The sequence below is a fragment of the Pseudophryne corroboree genome, chromosome 6 (assembly GCF_028390025.1).
Source record: "Pseudophryne corroboree isolate aPseCor3 chromosome 6, aPseCor3.hap2, whole genome shotgun sequence".
Taxonomy (NCBI): Eukaryota; Metazoa; Chordata; class Amphibia; order Anura; family Myobatrachidae; genus Pseudophryne; species Pseudophryne corroboree.
In genome coordinates this window covers 247,171,289-247,190,517 of record NC_086449.1, presented here as the reverse complement: position 1 = coordinate 247,190,517, position 19,229 = coordinate 247,171,289, and the positions used below count along the sequence as shown (strand labels likewise).

The window sequence follows — 19,229 nt, the reverse complement described above, 5'->3', positions numbered from 1 at the left end:
AGAGCTGACACAATAAGGAAGGATTTTGAATCCCGGGTAAGACTCATACCAGCCACACCAATCACACCGTATAACTCGTGATACTATACCCAGTTAACAGTATGAAATATAACTGAACCTCTCAACAGATGGCTCAACAATAACCCTTTAGTTAGGCAATAACTATAAACAAGTATTGCAGACAATCCGCACTTGGGATGGGCGCCCAGCATCCACTACGGACTACGAGAAATAGATTTACCGGTGAGTAAAATCTTATTTTCTCTGACGTCCTAAGTGGATGCTGGGACTCCGTAAGGACCATGGGGATTATACCAAAGCTCCCAAACGGGCGGGAGAGTGCGGATGACTCTGCAGCACCGAATGAGCAAACTCTAGGTCCTCCTCAGCCAGGGTATCAAACTTGTAGACTCTTACAAAAATGTTTTAACCCGACCAAGTAACAGCTCGGCAAAGTTGTAAAGCCGAGACCCCTCGGGCAGCCGCCCAAGAAGAGCCCACTTTCCTCGTGGAATGGGCTTTTACAGATTTAGGGTGCGGCAGTCCAGCCGCAGAATGTGCAAGTTGAATCGTGCTACAGATCCAGCGAGCAATAGTCTGCTTAGAAGCAGGAGCACCCAGCTTGTTGGGTGCGTACAGGAGAAATAGCGAGTCAGTTTTCCTGACTCCAGCTGTCCTGGAAACATATACTTTTCAGGGCCCGGTCTACCTCCAGTAACTTGGAATCCTCCAAGTCCCAAGTAGCCGCAAGCACCACAATAGGTTGGTTCACATGAAAAACTGATGCCACCTTAGGAAGGAATTGGGAACGAGTCCTCAATTCCGCCTTATCCATATAAAATACAGATAAGGGCTTTTGTATGACAAAGCCGCCAATTCTGATACACGCCTGGCCGACGCCAAGGCCCACAGCATGACCACTTTCCACGTGAGGTATTATAGCTCCACGGATTTAAGTGGCTCAACCCAATGCGACTTCAGGAAATCCAACACCACGTTGAGATCCCACGGTGCCACTGGAGGCACAAACGGGGGCTGACTATGCAGCACTCCCTTAACAAACGTCTGAACTTCAGGCAGTTAAGCCAGTTCTATTTTGGAAGAAAATCGATAGAGCCGAAATCTGGACCTTAATGGAACCCAATTTTAGGCCCATAGTCACCTCTGACTGTAGGAAGTGCAGAAATCGACCTAGCTGAAATTTCTCCTTTGGGGCCTTCCTGGCCTCACAGCACGCAACATATTTCCGCCATATGCGGTGATAATGGTTTGCGTTCACTTCTTTCCTAGCTTAAAATAGCGTAGGGATAACTTCCTCCGGAATCCCTTTTCCTTCAGGATCCGGCGTTCAACCGCCATGCCGTCAAACGCAGCCGCGGTACGTCTTGGAACAGACAGGCCCCCTGCTGCAGCAGGTCCTGTCTGAGCGGCAGAGGCCATGGGTCCTCTGAGATCATTTCTTGGAGTTCTGGTTACCAAGCTCTTCTTGGCCAACCCTGAACAATGAGTATAGTTCTTACTCCTCTCCTTCTTATTATTCTCATTACCCTGGGTAAGAGAGGCAGAGAAGGGAACACATACACCGACTGGTACACCCACGGTGTTACCAGAGCGTCCACAGCTATCGCCTGAGGGTCCTTGACCTGGCGCCATATCTTTGTAGCTTTTTGTTGAGGCGGGACGCCATCATGTCCACCTGTGGCCTTTCCCAACGGTGTACAATCATTTGGAAGACTTCTGGATGAAGTCCCCACTCTCCCGGGTGGAGGTCGTGTCTTCTGAGAAAGTCTGCTTCTCAGTTGTCCACTCCGGGAATGAACACTGCTGACAGTGCTAACACATGATTTTCCGCCCATCGGAGAATCCTTGTGGCTTCTGCCATCGCCATCCTGCTTCTTGCTCCGCCCTGTCGGTTTACATGAGCGACCGCCGTGATGTTGTCTGACTGGATCAGCACTGGCCGGTGTTGAAGCAGGGGTCTAGCCTGACTTAGGGCATTGTAAATGGCCCTTAGTTCCAGAATATTTATGTGTAGGGAAGTCTCCTGACTTTTCCATAGCCTTGGAAGTTTCTTCCCTGTGTGACTGCCCCCCAGCCTCGAAGGCTGGCATCCGTGGTCACCAGGACCCAGTCCTGTATGCCGAATCTGCGGCCCCCTAGAAGATGAGCACTCTGCAGCCACCACAACAGCGACACCCTGGCCCTTGGAGACAGGGTTATCCGCCGATGCATCTGAAGATGCGACCCGGACCACTTGTCCAACAGATCCCACTGGAAAATCCTTGCATGGGACCTGGCGAATGGAATTTCTTCGTAAGAAGCTACCATCTTTCCCAGGGCTCGCGTGCATTGATGCACCGACACCTGTATTTTTATTAGGAGGTCTCTGTCTAGAGACGACAACTCCTTGGACTTCTCCTCCGGGAGAAAACTTTTTTTTTTTTTTAATCCTGTTCTGTGTCCAGAACCATACCCAGGAACAGTAGACGCGTCGTAGGAACCAGCTGCGACTTTGGAATATTCAGAATCCAGCCGTGCTGTTGTAGCACTTCCCGAGATAGTGCTACTCCGACGAACAACTGCTCCCTGGACCTCGCCTTTATAAGGAGATCGTCCAAGTACGGGATAATTATTTCGGCCATTACCTTGGTAAATACCTCGGTGCCGGGGACAGACCAACGGCAACGTCTGGAATTGGTAATGACAATCCTGTACCACAATTTTGAGGTACTCCTGGTGAAGAGGGTAAATAGGGACATGCAGGTAAGCATCCTTGATGTCCAGTGATACCATGAAATTCTCCAGGCTTGCAATAATCGCCCTGAGCGATTCCATTTTGAACTTGAACCTTCGTATATAAGTGTTCAAGGCTTTCAATTTTAGAATGGGTCTCACCGAACCGTCTGGTTTCGGTACCACAACATTTTGGAATAGTAACCCCGGCCTTGTTGAAGGAGGGGTACCTTGATTTCACCTGCTGGAAGTACAGCTTGTGAATTGCCGCCAGTACTACCTTTCTCCGAGGGCAGCAGGCAAGGCTGATGTGAGGTAACGGCGAGGGGGAGTCTCCTCGAACTCCAGCCTGTATCCCTGTGATACTATTTGCAGAACCTAGGGATCCACCTGTGGGCAAGCCCACTGGTCCCTGAAGTTCCCGAGACGCGCCCCTACCGCACCTGTCTCCACCTGTGGAGCCCCAGCGTCATGCGGTGGACTCAGAGGAAGCGGGGGAAGATTTTTGATCCTGGGAACTGGCTGCTGGTGCAGCTTTTTCCTTCTTCCCTTGTCTCTGTGCAGAAAGGAAGCGCCTTTGACCCGCTTGCTTTTCTGAAGCCGAAAGGACTGTACCTGAAAATACGGTGCTTTCTTAGGCTGTGAGGAAACCTGAGGTAAAAAAATTTCTTCCCAGCTGTTGCTGTGGATACGAGGTCCCAGAGACCATCCCCAAACAATTCCTCACCCTTATAAGGCAGAATCTCCATGTGCCTTTTACAGGCAGCATCACCTGTCCACTGCCGGGTTTCTAATACCCTCCTGGCAGAATGGACATTGCATTAATTCTGGATGCCAGCCGGCAAATATCCCTCTGTGCATCCTTCATATATAAGACAACGTCTTTAATATGCTCTATGTTAGCAAAATATTATCCCTGTCTAGGGTATTAATATTATCTGACAGGGTATCAGACCACGCTGCAGCAGCACTATTTATGCTGAGGCAATTGCAGGTCTCAGTATAGAACCTGAGTGTGTATATACAGACTTCAGGATAGCCTCCTGCTTTTTATCAGCAGGCTCCTTCAAGGTGGCCGTATCCTAAGACGGCAGTGCCACCTTTTTTGACAAACGTGTGAGCGCCTTATCCACCCTAGGGGATATCTCCCAACGTGACCTATCCTCTGGCGTGAAAGGGTACGCCATCAGTAACTTTTTAGAAATTACCAGTTTCTTATCGTGGGAACCCACGCTTCTTTACACACTTCATTCACTCATCTGATGGGGGAACAAAACACTGGCTGCTTTTTCTCCCCAAAAATAAAACCCCTTTTATGTGGTACTTGGGTTCATGTCAGAAATGTGTAACACATTTTTCATTGCCGAGATCATGTAACGGATGTTCCTAGTGGATTGTGTATATATCTCAACCTCGTCGACACTGGAGTCAGACTCCGTGTCGACATCTGTGTCTGCCATCTGAGGTAACAAGCGTTTTGTTTTTTTGAGCCCCTGATGGCCTTTGAGACGCCTGGGCAGGCGCGGGCTGAGAAGCCGGCTGTCCCACAGCTGTTACGTCATTCAGCCTTTTATGTAAGGAGTTGACATTGTCGGTTAATACCTTCTACCTATCCATCCACTCTGGTGTCGGCCCCACAGGGGGCGACATCCCATTTATCGGCCTCTGCTCCGCCTCCACGTAACCTTCCTCATCCAACATGTCGACACAGCCGTACCGACACACCGCACACACACAGAGAATGCTCTGACTGAGGACAGGACCCCACAAAGTCCTTTGGGGAGACAGAGAGAGAGTATGCCAGCACACACCAGAGCACTATATAATGCAGGGATTAACACTATAACTGAGTGATTTTTCCCCCAATAGCTGCTTGTATACATATATTTGCGCCTAAATTTAGTGCCCCTCGTCTCTTTTTAACCCTTTGAGCCTGAAAACTACAGGGGAAAGCCTGGGGAGCTGTCTTCCAGCTGCACTGTGAAGAAAAAATGGCGCCAGTGTGCTGAGGGAGATAGCCCCGCCCCTTTTTCGGCGGACTTTTCTCCCGCTTTTTTATGGATTCTGGCAGGGGTAATTTATCACATATATAGCCCTGGGACTATATATTGTGATGATTTGCCAGCCAAGGTGTCTTATATTGCCCTCAGGGCGCCCCCCCCCAGCGCCCTGCACCCATCAGTGACCGGAGTGTGAGGTGTGCATGAGGAGCAATGGCGCACAGCTGCAGTGCTGTGCACTACCTTGTTGAAGACTGAAGACTTCTGCCACCGATTTTCCGGAACACTTCTTGCTTCTGGCTCTGTAAGGGGGCCGGCGGCGCGGCTCCGGGAACGAACACCAAGGTCGGGTCCTGCGGTCGATCCCTCTGGAGCTAATGGTGTCCAGTAGCCTAAGAAGCCCAAACTACCACCTGTTAGGTAGGTTCGCTTCTTCTCCCCTTAGTCCCTCGCTGCAGTGAGTCTGTTGCCAGCAGATCTCACTGTAAAATAAAAAACCTAAAATATACTTTCTTTCTAGGAGCTCAGGAGAGCCCCTAGTGTGCATCCAGCTCAGCCGGGCACAAGAATCTAACTGAGGTCTGGAGGAGGGTCATAGTGGGAGGAGCCAGTGCACACCAGGTAGTCCTAAAGCTTTCTTTAGTTGTGCCCAGTCTCCTGCGGAGCCGCTAATCCCCATGGTCCTTACGGAGTCCCAGCATCCACTTAGGACGTCAGAGAAATAGCTTACATATTGAGATACATAACATTAAAAGTCAACTGTGTTCTTTGGGTGCCGAGTATCAAATTAAATGCTTCACAGGCACAATGGTGAAACCAGCCATCTTAGTTCCAGCAACCTAGTGTTAAACATGTTGCCCAGCTGCCATCATAGCAAGGAGCCTATCTACATTCTGTCAGAAATTGTGGTTACATAAAGAGAGGTGCAACGGTCAGGCACCAATTGATACAGGGTGAGTAAATCTGCACAAATTTTGTCTTACGTTAAAGAGCTACTTACAACATTTAAAAATATTATGCGGACATCAGAAAACTGAGGTAAGAGATGAAGCTTTTCATAGGCACCACCATTCCCAAACATGAGTTTGTACATAACCCCACAACTTTTAGTCAACGGTAAAACATCCCCTATAAATGATTGTCCTATACATAGAACATTACATTGCCACAAGACAATAAATATATATTTATATATGATAGCTTGCAACCTTTATGACACAATTTACAAATTATACCATGTGTACGATAGTATACTTATTATTAGTATTTATTTTAAGGCAAACCATTTAAACAAATCAACTTGACTTACATCATATTGTGTTTGTAGATTGCGAGCTTTCTGGCTCAGAAAACTAAAGACATTGGAAAAATGCTCATTCCGAATTTCACCAAATACCTAAGAGAGTCAAAAAAAGAATCTTATTACAGATTATTATATAGTAACAACATAATCTGCAGTGACGTGCATAAAAGGGACCATGCAAAACAGCAGTGTATGCATCTATTTCAGCATCTTTTGTATAGGATATGTTCAGAAGTTTACAATATATAAAGAATGGACTGACTGCACTAGACACAAATGTGTGGCCGAGGAATAAATCAGGGGTGTAGCTGTACTATCAGAACGATTAGAAGGTTTGTAGGTAAAGAGGATACAGCCTTTTAGCAGCTGCGCATATGATGGCAGTATGCATACTGGTATTTGTGTAATCTGATGAGTGCTGAGGGAGTGTTCCAAGCTTAGGAATGTGGAGTAGATACTGACATTCCACAGATAGATTCAGTATGATTTCCCCACAGTCGGGATCCCGATGGTCAAAATCCCAACACTGAGCGCAGTGTGTTCCCTTGCAGGCTCGTTGCACTCTCCACGCTTCGCTCTCGGTAGCGAATATTCCCCCTCGGGTGGTGGCGTGGACCACCACCCTAGAGGGAATACCGGGTTGCGGGTGGGATTTCGACCACTGGCACTTTGACTGCTGACAGAATTCCGGAGTCGGTATTTCGAACACCGGGATCCAGACTGTCGGGTACTTAATCGCATTCGAAGGCCCCTACATTCCAGGACCCCATAGGGGATGCTCTTGCTGCAGTGGTGGTAGGTCTGGGTGGGCAGCATCATTTGAACCACAGGGAAGCTTTTGGAAGAAACGTTGTTGAAGAGAGGCTTAAACATTGCTAATGAATCTCATCCTGAGAGGGATTCGCAAGTAAGGAGAATAAGAGGAGGTACAATTATATACAGTATGTTAAATTAGCATCAGCATCTTGGATTGAAGATTAAATAGATGTATTTTAGGTGGATTAGTCATTATGCATTGTAATCTAAATCTATCATATATAAAAGCACATAGGTCATGCTTTTTTCATAGGACACCTATAGCTTTGAAGTTGCTTCAGAACTACATGTCCCAGCATGCCCTTCCTGCTATGAATCCTTATATATTAAAATCATGCAAACAATCCCCTGGTTTTGCCAATTATATTTGCTATATAACACATTCATATACTGGTAAAAGGGAGCAATAAGCTGATAACTATAAGATCTCACACTAATATTTGTGACAATGGCTCTTTTTTTGTAAAGGACACATTACCTTATCTTGAGAGTTTAGAAGAATTTTTATATTTTTATCAGAAGAAGTCACCTCAGGCCCAAACTCCACGCTTCCTACACATTTAAAAGAAGGACATGTAACTGAAAGCAGTATCTGAAATGCTGGATTCAATACAGTTCTCCCAACAGTAAGCTGAAATTTGTGATAGTCACTATATATGTACAGTACATGAATTCATATAATCACGTAGCACACAGGTTCTCAAACTTGGACCTCAGGACCCCAAACAGTTCCTATTTTCCAGGTCTTCTTACAGAATCACAGGTGGAATATTTAGCTCCACCTGCGGATATTTGTGATCCTGAAAACCGAGTTTGAGAACCACTGACATAGGATATTAACAAAAATAAATCTGTGCATTCCAAAGACACAACTAGTTTCTTTTCAATAATTCATATATGGTTTCTAACAGTGGTGGTGCTGTGGCTGTTTATGGAGAACTTTCTATTACACAGCGTACAGATAAGATTTATGTCTATCTTGGCACTTATGAAGCATTTACAGATCTAAAAAAAAAAAAAAAAGGAAAAAATTTTGAAGATACATTTTTCCTACTCATTTAAATCAACTACATTTATTCATACTAATAATAAATACATTTGTATAAATGATTTACGCCACTCATCTAATGCTGTACAATAAGTAAATGTATATTAATGACCAGTATTGAATATTAGCTTGATACAAAAATGTAAATTCACTAACATTGTCAAAAACAAAATATTTACAGTAAGATCCAAGCATCACAATTCAACTTACCACATTTAATTCGGAAAATATCATCAACAAGCCCTTCATATACCACCTGAGAGCACAGCGGGGTAACATAATCCACATCTGCAATAAAGTAACATAACAGTGGAAAACTATAATATATTTTTTGTTGCTTGGCAAATATTATGCATTTTAGCAACATTCAAATGTAAATACAAATATATTTTTATATACGATTTGAAGGACAAAAAGTAAGTGCAGGTAAGATATAGGGGTCAATCCAATTATGTACAAAGGGTGCAAGTTACCGTGGCTTTTCAAGGTCGGCAATGGCACCCCGATTTGTGCCCGAATTCGCCCAAAATTGCTCACAGCCCTATGGGGCAGCAAGCACTTTGCGAGTTCAGGCCAGTAGCGGCTCTTGCCACGGGCAAGCAAGCTTTTTGCCCGGGGCGCCACAACCCCGAGGGCGCCGCCGCTGTGGCAAAAGCCACTACTCCTGATCCCCCCTCTCCCCGGCTGCAGCAGGCGCCGTGGGCTGTGTGGGCGCCCGCTGCAGCTGGCGTCGCTGACTGACGCTAGAGGACATAATTGACCCCAATTGTCAGTTTGTCAGTGCGGCGCTGCTATGGGAGAGACGTCATGAGAGGAGCCGGCGGCCGGAGACAGCAGCAGCAGTGGCAGCGGTCCGGAAGCAGGAGACTGGCTGGTAAGTATTGTTTTTCTTGTTTGCAAGGGTGCTACTACAGTGGGCACTTACTGGGGGGTGGTCTTCTGTTTGCCGGCGGTCGGGCTCCCGGCGCTCAGTATACCGGCGCCGGGAGCCCGACAGCCGGAATACCGACAATTATTTTCCCTCGTGGGGGTCCACGACCCCCATAGAGGGAGAATAAAATAGTGTGGCGCGCGTAGCGCGCCACCGTGCCCGTAGCGTGGCGAGCGCAGCGAGCTCGCAAGGGGCTCATTTGCGCTCGCCAAGCTGTCGGTAAGCCGGCGGTCGGGCTCCCGGCGCCGGGATGCTGGTCGCCGGGAGCCCGACCGCCGGCCAGCCGTAGTGAACCCTTACTGGGGGCACTACTACAGAGGGCACTGCTACAGGGGGAACAGCTAATGGGGGAAAATCAACTGGGGGCACAGCTACTGGGGGCACTACTACAGGGGGCACAGCTACAGGGGGCACAACTACTAGGGGCACTGCTACTGGGGGCAAATCTACAGGGGGCACAACTTCTGGGGGTACAGCTACAGGGGGGCACAAATACAGGGGGATAACTGTGGCCAAGCCCCTTCCCTATGAAGAAGCCACGCCTCAACTTTTGACCGCGCACCTCCGGCACGCGCCAACTCTATTTTGCCGTGGGAGGGGGGCGCCACAGGAAACTTCCGCCCTGGGCGCCACAAGGTTTAGAACTGGCCCTGGTTCAGGCTACCGCAAAGTGCAGCTGCGATAAACTCGCAGACAATTGGATTAACCCCATAATGTATTTTGCCATAAAACAATAAGAAAGCATGGTGAAGCAAGCACAATTCCTTTCCGAAAGGCAGAGATGACGTGCCGCAGCTGACATATAGCTTTAAATGACCCTCATATATTTTTAGTTTTAACATGCTCATGTTATTTGCGCATAAATAAGCATAATAAAGATGATAAAACTATCAAGTTTCCCCATAATGCGGAATTGCTGCATAAGATTATTATATACCTAATAGTAGTGCACAGCATTGTACTGCTAATCAGTGGTAAGTGGATGTCACTTATACGTAGACACAGAAAAATGGTGCGGGATGTAATGGCGCCCGAGTTCGACTGAACACGGGCGTTTTTGTAAATGGGTAATCACTTACAAAGCAAAACCATGCCTTGTAAGTGATTGCCCCTTTAAAAAAATGTCAGAGTTTGGCTGGCATCTCGCATGGCCGCCATTACAGCCGGCCTATAGTCTCTCCCCAGTTTAATAACACATAATACCTGCATAAGTGCAATCGCACAATACAGAGAATTGAGCCCACAACAGTGGTTATGTGGCATGGGAGGAAAGCATGTATACGGGGAGATTTATCAAAGCTTGGAAAGAGATAAACTGGACTGAGGTAAAGTACTAACCAATCAGCTTTTGTCATTTTACAGTGTTTAAGCTACCGACTTGTACTTTATCTCTTTCTACTTTATCTGTTTTCAAGCTTTGATAAATCTCCCCCACAGATCTTTCTTTTATAGTAGTTATATAGTGAATAAATCAGACATGCAGTAAACTAAATTAGTTTTGGCATCAAAATTTGAAGCTAGATTTGTTGATTTATTTGAACTATAGCGCTATAATTATGTAATAACAATTATTATTATTATTAAGAAACACGACAAGGAAAGTTTAATCAGGTATGTCATGGATTTAAGCAGTGATTATGGTGGCTGCCAATCATATAATATGTGGACAAACACAAAGTGCAGCTCTGTCCCTCACCGGGATCCGGTCAGGATACCGGCACCAGAATCCCGACACTATTCAAAATGCCGACACCAGCATCCCGAGTAGAGCCACAAGCTATGGGGGGGGGGATAGGGTTAGGCTGCGGGGAGGGGGGAGTTAGGTTTATGCACTCCCAGGGAGGGTTAGGGTTAGACTGTGGGGGGAGGGTTAGGTTTAGGCTGCGGGTAGGAGGGTTAGGTTTAGGCTGCGAGTAGGGGGGTTTGGTTTAGGCTGCGAGTAGGGGGTTTGGTTTAGGCACCACCAGGGAGGGGTTAGGTTTAGGCTGTAGACAGGGAGGATTAGGATGCCATTGGGGGACGGTAAGCATACTTACCTTCCCCTCTCGGGATTCTTATTATCAGAATACCGTGGTCGGTATTCTGACCACCGGCAAACCAATCCCAACCCACCCTAACCACATACCTGACAGGTAAGCACAATTTACTCCATCATTTTTCTGAATTTCTCAATAAGAAACTTTTGGCCTAGAGGTGCTGTGGAAATGATTGTGATACTCTTGGGACGCCATGATTCAAAGAAAGTTTGGTAACTACTGGATTTGAGGAACATAGGGGGTATTCAATTAGTGCCCGTTTTTAGGCCGAATTTACATTTGATCTATTCAATGCCTGTGCCGTTTTTTCAACTTGTCGAAAATTCCGGCACTGGCGAAAACCACATGTATTGGCGAATGTGCCGCTGATACACGTGATTTGGTGATTTTGCGGGCGTTTTCACCTGTTTTGGACGCAATTTTCATCCATGCCAATTCGACTAAAAAAAATTAAAAAAGGGAAACGATGTGGGCGAAAAATGGATTAAAAAATGGGCGAAAATGCCCGCAATTGAATATCCTGTGTCGAATTAGTGCAGTTTTTTCAACCAGTCAAAAAAATGGCACTTAGTTGAATACCACCCATAATCTCACTATATTAATATAGCAGTTTAATCTATCCCAGACAAGACTAAAGGAACAACAGACAATCATATGTCTATATATTATATCCAACCCTCTCCTTAAACTTTTTTTTTTTTATATTGTGTTGGACATTACAGATGTCCTGATTTCCTGGTAGCAAACTAGATTTTCATCTTTACACACAACTACATTTCTTATTTCATTGTACATATTTTACTTTCCTAATGTAATTTAATTATATTTTAGCAACTGTAAAAGGGTAAGGGTCCCCACCCCCACTATGCAAAAGAAAAAATGTGGAAACAGGAGATTACAAATTGAATTTTTCATGTATTTACATATAGTGTAACAAATGCAACACAAATTACATTTGTAATCTCCTGAGATGACAACGGACACAAACTCACTGCCCCTCACAATTTACTACCCCCCACCAATAGCATACACTGACTATCTAACAGCTCACTTCCCCCTCATAGTTTACTGTTCCCCCTTGCAGCACTCACTACCCCTCTAATTTTACGCACTGACCCCCTCACAGCTCATTGTCCCCCCTTATGGCACAGACTAAGCCCTTCACAGCTCGCTGTCCCCACTTGCAGCATTCACTATCCCCCTCACAGCTTATGCCCCCTTAGCACACACCGACACCGCACCTCTCCCCTTATAGCATTCACTGCACCCCTCACTGCTTACATCCCCCCATAGCACGCACTGACCCCCTCACAGCTCTCTTCCCCTACACAGCTCACTGTCCCTACTTACAGCACTCACTGCCCCTTATAGCACGGACTGACCTGCTCACAGCTCACGGTCCCCCCTTGCAGCACTTACAACCCCATCACAGCTTACGATCCCCCTCACAGTTCACTGTCTCCCATTGCCAGTGAGTTCTGCAATGGGGGACAGTGAACTATGAGGGGAAGGTGATCTCCCCTTCATAGTTCACTGTCCCCCATTGCAGAACTCACTGACCCCCTCACAGCTTATGACCCCTCTCATATCACACAGACCACCTCAGAGCTCACCTCACCTCCCCCTCATAGTCTCCCCTTGCAGCACTGACTACCCCCTCACAGCACACTGCCCTCTCACCGTACTCAAAGACAACCCCCCGGGCAGCAAACTCATTTGCTTTCCTTCATTCTCATAAGTGATAGCATTATGGATCTAGAACTGCTGTAATTGGACACTTCCCTCTTCCCACTGACTTTACAAGGGGGGAAGGCAGGACCTGTAGCAATGTTAGTTCCACCTTTGAGAAGGGGAGGGGCACTCCTCCACTTCTCATCCGGCCAGACTGCCTCCAGCTCTCCTCTCCGCTTCCAGACTGCGGCGGCGTCCTTGCCCATGGCCGGCTGTGGCATACTGTTATGAATCAGTCTGACTGATTACAGTACTGCTGGTAATGCTGCCGGCCGTTCATTGCTGTGAGTCCCTATACACTGCAGTGGCTGCACCACCATTAGTTCAGCCACTCGGGCAGATACATATTATATTTTAATTATGCAACATTTTTAAATAATGCTTCAATATACATATATATATATATATATATATATATATATATATATATATATATATATATATATATATATATATATAACAAAATATTAACTGTAAAAATCCCAACCTCTGTCAATCAGAAATGCAGTTCCCACAGCTGGTCTTCTGTCCTTGCGATCAGTTTCATAGTCTTCCACAAGCTCTTTCCATAATTCATAGGACATCTGTAATGAAAATATATTTTCTACATTAATAGCATTTCATTTATCATGCCTATATGGTCAAATATAGAATGGTTTCTTTAAGGGGTTGTTAATCTTTGGAGGAAGGTTTTATACATCCAATATTTCCATAATGACTGAAAGTTACAACTTTTTCTTCCTACACTGACTTCTGCGGCCAAGAGATTGCGTAGACTGGAAATCTAATGCACGGTGACAAATGAAAGGCAACATCTGTTTCACTGGCTGCTACCCTTCATTCAGAGGAGCCTTCCATGTGAGACAATGTATTGGAACTCAAGGCTCTATGGTCAAACATGTCTGGAGAGTACGGTATGAGGGTCTAGCTTAACTCTCTAACAAAGGAAGGAACAAGGGAACGCCAGTGGTCTATTAGCCAGGGGTATGGTAATGGAGTTAGTTCATTCCTCAAGAAGGTGAGCATCTTCTTTAAAATCAGGTTACAAATAGTGTCATGTAATAATTACCCTAGCGCACTTTCCTATGCCATAGGCCTTGGATATTGGTCCAAAGATAGAATCCAATAAATCGAGAGCTTTGGCCACAGTGCCAATCCAACGCTGGTCCCCCTCCTTGGAAAACATCAGAAGATAAATAGATTTTCATACATAACACAGCAATGATGCGAAAAAGATGGAGGTCCAAGCTTAATATTACAAGTAATTATTTCCAGTTATAAAATAAAAAAGATGCAATTAAGTACAGTTGGATATACACATAAAAGCTATTTTTAATTAAAATGAGACTGCTGTGCCACCACATGTACAGTTTCCTCAGCTACTAAACTAACAGTTAGACTGCCAAGAACATGAGATTTATGTTTGTAAGATACTGGTAGAGAAATGCCAAGCACATACTGTAGTTTTCATATGTCAGATGCCAATGTCTACCACAGCGGGATTAGGTTATTAAGATTATGGAGACCTGCACTCCTAGACCTGGATACGTGAAAACCAGAGTTTGCTGCTGCCAGGGTCATATGGTAATTGGTGCCCACCCCGATCAGATTCTAAATACTAAAGATGAACTTTAGAATACAGCACAAGCAAAAAGAAGAGGAACGGTGGATTTTAAAATGTGGGGGATGGAAAATACTGGGGGTTAGAAATAATTAATGTGTTCCAATACCAAATTCATATATACTCGGGAGAGATATACATGCACAATACATAAAAATATCTAATTACATTAATTCATATTAGTATTATCAGGTTTCTCAAAGTGCAGGTTGACACTCAGGTCTCTGTCCTAAAAGTCAGTGGTGAAAGAATACCATCCTGGTGCAGAGCTCTGGACATACTTTCCACCCACTACTAGATGACTCGTTTTACACCAATTTAAAGTACCCTCCTCAATGTTCAAGAAAACAAGTGGTAACACTGGATCCCAGAAGACATACTAGGGGGTTGGGGTCAGTCAGACCTCCTGTTGGTGTACGCTGGGCAGAACTTTGACCCAGTAAGCCTGTTCTGGGCCTGCCACGGGATGGATTTGGAAGAAAACTTCACATAGTGGAAGCATTGCATCACAGAAGACATACTAGGTGGATGGGGTCGGCCAAACCTCACGGCGGAATGCACAGGGAGGAACTGTGACCCAGGGAGCCTGTTCTTGGCCTCCACTGGATGGATTAGGAAAAAAACTTTAATGAACTGCAATAACTGACAGGAATGACCATAATTCAATGATCTGAAATAAGTGACTGAAATAACCACAAATCAGTTGACATACCCAAAAGCCTTGGAATAGCAACTCTGATAACACATCGAAAACTTTAAAGCCATCTCGCAGTGGAAAAGTGATTATAAAACTGAACAGAAAGAAAAGCTGGGGATCAGGACTACTGGCGGTACCCCAAAAACAAAAACGACACTGGGCAGCCACCTCATGGGTGTGTTTGATGTTAATTATTGGTGTTAATTATTTTTTATATGTTGACAGTTACATCCAACTCATTGATAACTGGAAAATTTAATCCAGGGCAACGCTGGGTACTTCAGCTAGTTATGGAATAAATTATAGAAAACAGAAACCGTTTTAATAGCCTTGCTGATGGAAATACATGTTGGGGAGCAATGGGACAGTTTTCTATTGCAAATTTCTTTAGGCTGCATTTAGTTCAACAGTTTGGGGCCGATTCAGGTTGAATCGCTAATCGCGATCAAAGCGCAAAAATTAGTAAAATGATGTGGGCGCATGCGCAGCACCCATCCTGTGCATACACCCGCATTTTCTACAAAAAATGCAAATGCCTCTACCTGTCAATCAGGCAGAGGCTTTCGTGGGCCTGGGGGAAGTGGCAATGTTTCAGTTTCCGAGGCGCTCACGGAGCGTTTACGGGGGCGTGGTTAAAAAATGGGGGCGTGCCAATGCGAATAGGGGGCGTGATCTGATGGCTGCTTGACATCACTCGCAGCCGCCGCAAGCAAAAAGATGGCAGCAGGTCTCCTGCGGGCGCAGCCAGGATGTGCTGGCAGGAGGCAACCTTAATTGTAGCGATTAAGCAGAAATTGCAGTGCGATCGCAATTTCTGCTTGGTCGAGAGGGGGAGCGGCGGTCAGCATGCTGGGTGGCCTTGCCCTGCAATGGGCGGCCCCCAGCATGCGTTCACAAGGATTGCAAATTCTGCTACCTGAATCAGGCCCTTTGTGCGGAAGTAGTTTCTGTTTTAAGGATAGTTGTTAGGGGAGCCAGTATATGGTATCATTAAACAAGTAAGCTCATTTTAACCACTTGTTTAAATTTGTTGCATATATTAATGATATTTACATTTTTTTGTATTCTTAACTTATTTTTGCTCTGCATCATACATGTAAACCAAATGCACATTGCAAGTGAGACATGAATTAAAAGATGAATACGTTCACAGGACTGAAACCTAAAGTGGGGTATATCAGCAGCTTGCAAAGTGGACTGAAACTTCTTGTGGGAAAAGTTCCCTAAACCTGGAAACAAATAAAAATGCAAACATTTATTTTAATTGTGCATAAAACATCTGTTTATAGATTAGAATGCATTTGGACTTCCCCAGTCAACTCAGACTCCTTCCAGGTAATAATAGAAGGATCATAAATTTAATATAAGAAGTCAACTGAAAGGCCTCCCAACTGCTGTGGTCAACGCAAAAAAACTAACATTATTGTACATGAAACAAATAAGACATCCCTGAAAAAAGCCCTAATGCGTCTTTTGGGAGAAAAAAATTATATTATTATTGTTATTATCCTTTATTTATATGGCGCCACAAGGGATCCACAGCGCCCAATTACAGAGTACATAAACAAATAATCAAAACAGAAAAAAAATGACTTACAGTTGAAGACAATATAGGACAAGTACAGGGTTAATAAACATAGCTACAGCAGCAGACGACACTGATTTGGTGCTGTGGAAGATGGTTTAAGAAAGAGAAGGATAAGCACATGAGGGGTTGAAGGCCCTGTTCGTGAGAGCTTACATTCAAAGTGGAGGGGAAGACAGACAAGGGTGACAGATGGAGTGGATAGTGAGCGAGGAACAGAGGGTTATGGTGGGTACACACTATGCGATACGCTGCATGGGCGATATCGCATAGTTTCGCACAGTGACGTCATGCCTCGGCCGGCCCGAACATGCAGCATCCGACGATACAGTCAGATTGAGCTGCATGTACAGGCTACAGTGGGGGTCAGCGGGGTCCGCATACACACTGGGAAATATTGTAATCAATGTTGCTCAGGAGGGTAAAAATGAGCGATATTGTTTACAAAATAGCCTACTGTGTACCCACCATTAGGATGTGATTAGGGTGGGTTTTGTGAAGAAGTGGGTATTCAGAGCGCGTTTGAAGTTTTGTAGAGAGGTAGAGAGTCTGAGGGGAGAGGTAGAGAATTGCAGAGAATGGGAGCAGCACGTGAGAAATCTTGGAGGTAGAAGTGGGAGGAAGTAATCAGTAGGCAGGAGAGACGACATGCATTAGCGGAGCAAAGAGGATGAGTGGGAGTGTAGAGTGGGAATGGGATCATTGGGCCGACCATATTTAGGTGGACACTCATTAGGTTAACCACTATTGGTCGACAGGCACTACGTCGACACCTGGAAAAGGTCAACATAGTCATCAGGTCGACATGGAAAAATGTCGAAGTCAGTTTTTTTGTGGGGGGGTTGTGTCGTTTTTTTCTTTGTAAAGTGACTGGGAACCCCAGTTAGTGCACCATGTCCCCTCGCATGGCGAGCAAACTATTCCCAATCATAGTCCATGTGGATCGTAAACTATGAAAAAATAAAAAAAATTGTGAAAAACTCATGTCGACCTTTGCCACGTCGACCTAATGCCCATGTCGACCTAATGCATGTCAACCAATAGTGGTCGACCTACGGACCGTATCCCGTAGAGGGAGTTAAGGTCAGAGCTGTAAATGGGAGAGGAGTGGGTGAGGGCTTTGTAAGTGTGTGAGAAGTTTGAATTGGATTCTGAAAGTAAAGGGAAGCCAGTGAAGAACTTGTAGGAGAGGGGAGTTGGATGTAGTGTGTTTGGTGAGGAAGATGAGCCGGGCTGCAGCATTGAGTCTTGATCGGAGTGGATATAGGCATTTGTCAGGTATGCCAGTTAGGAGGAGATTACAGTAGTCCAGTCTGGAAATCACCAGTGAGTGGATAATGGTCTTAGTAGCATCCTGGGTGAGAAAGGGTCTGATCCTGGAAATATTTTTGAGATGCATGTTTGTGAGAGGCGCTGAATGTGTGGTATGAAGGACAGGGAGGATTCAAGGATTACTTCAAGACAGCGCTAGAAGAGATGGTACTGCCATCAACAGATAATGAAATTGTGGGAGGTGAGGTTGTGTGGGGGGCAGGAAAATGATTAGCTCAGTCTTAGACATGTGAAGTTTAAGAAAGCGCTGGGATATCCAAGAAGAGATAGCAGAGAGACAGTTAGAGATACAAGTGAGGAGAGCAGGGGAGAGGTCAGGGGAGGAAAGGTAGATTTGAGTATCAGCATAGAGATGATATTGGAGTCAAAATAACTAAGGAGTTCACCTAAAGAGGACGTATAGAGAGAGAAAAGAAGACCAAGAATGGAACCTTGGAGGACACCTACAGTAAGTGGAAGAAGAAGGGAGGTGGGGTCATGAGAGGAGACAAAGAAAAAACGGTCAGAGAGGTAGGAGGACAGCCAGGAGAGGGCAGTATCACACAGACCAAGGGAGTGAAGGTTATTCAGAAGGAGAGGGTGATCCACATTGTCAAAAGCAGCAGAGAGGTCAAGAAGAATAAGCAGAGAGTAGTAGCCCTTAGATTTGGCAACATGAAAGTCATTGCAGACTTTTGCGAGGGCAGTTTCAGTAGAGTGGAGAGAATGGAAGCCAGACTGGAAAGGGTCAAGCAGTGAATGGGAGGAAAGAAAGGCAGTGAGGTGATTGTAGACAATACGCTCAAAGAGTTTGGAGGCAAAAGGGAGGAGAGAGATGGGTCGGTAGTTGGAGAGGGTGTTTGGATCAAGGTTAGGTTTTTTTAAGAATAGGGGAGAGGAGTGCATGCTTGAAGGCAGAGAAGACAGTGCCTGATGAAAGGGAGAGATTGAGAAGGTGGGCAAGATGGGAACAGACAGAAGGAGAAAGGTAGCGGAGGAGGCGGCAGGGAATTTGGTCAAGTGGGAAGGTGGTGGTGGGGGGAGGAACAGATGGTGGCCATGACTTCCTCACCAGATACATGGGAGAAACATGTCAGAGTTCGTGAGAGGGATAGGGAGGGGTGGTAAGGGATAGGAGCTGACTGGTTACTGATAGTCTGGTTGGATGTGATGTCCTGACGTATAAAGTCAATCTTGGATGTGAAATAAGTGGCAAAGTCAAAAGCACACAGTGAGGAGGGGAGATGAGGTGGGGGTGGGCTGAAGAGGGAGTTGACAGTGGCAAAGAGGCGCCGGGGGTTAGACGACTGGGAGGAGATGAGGTACTTAAAGTATGACTAATTAGCGAGGGAAAGGGCAGCACTGAAGGACGAGAGCATAAGTTTGAAATGGAGGAAGTCTGCCTTAGAGCATGATT

At 45.6% G+C, this 19,229-nt stretch overlaps 1 protein-coding gene across 3 annotated transcripts in view; it reads right to left on the bottom strand.

Annotated features, from left to right (window-relative positions):
• Positions 1–19,229, bottom strand: part of VPS33B (VPS33B late endosome and lysosome associated) — a 252,332-nt gene that overhangs the window by 79,559 nt on the left and 153,544 nt on the right. For all 3 annotated transcript variants that reach the window (XM_063925840.1, XM_063925839.1, XM_063925841.1), the window contains exons 9-13: positions 13,668–13,772; positions 13,086–13,182; positions 8,111–8,188; positions 7,331–7,404; positions 6,043–6,129 (exon numbers count right to left, since the gene is read on the bottom strand). In XM_063925840.1, the coding sequence (XP_063781910.1) occupies positions 6,043–6,129; positions 7,331–7,404; positions 8,111–8,188; positions 13,086–13,182; positions 13,668–13,772 (441 nt within the window). The remainder of the gene's footprint in view (positions 1–6,042; positions 6,130–7,330; positions 7,405–8,110; positions 8,189–13,085; positions 13,183–13,667; positions 13,773–19,229) is intronic.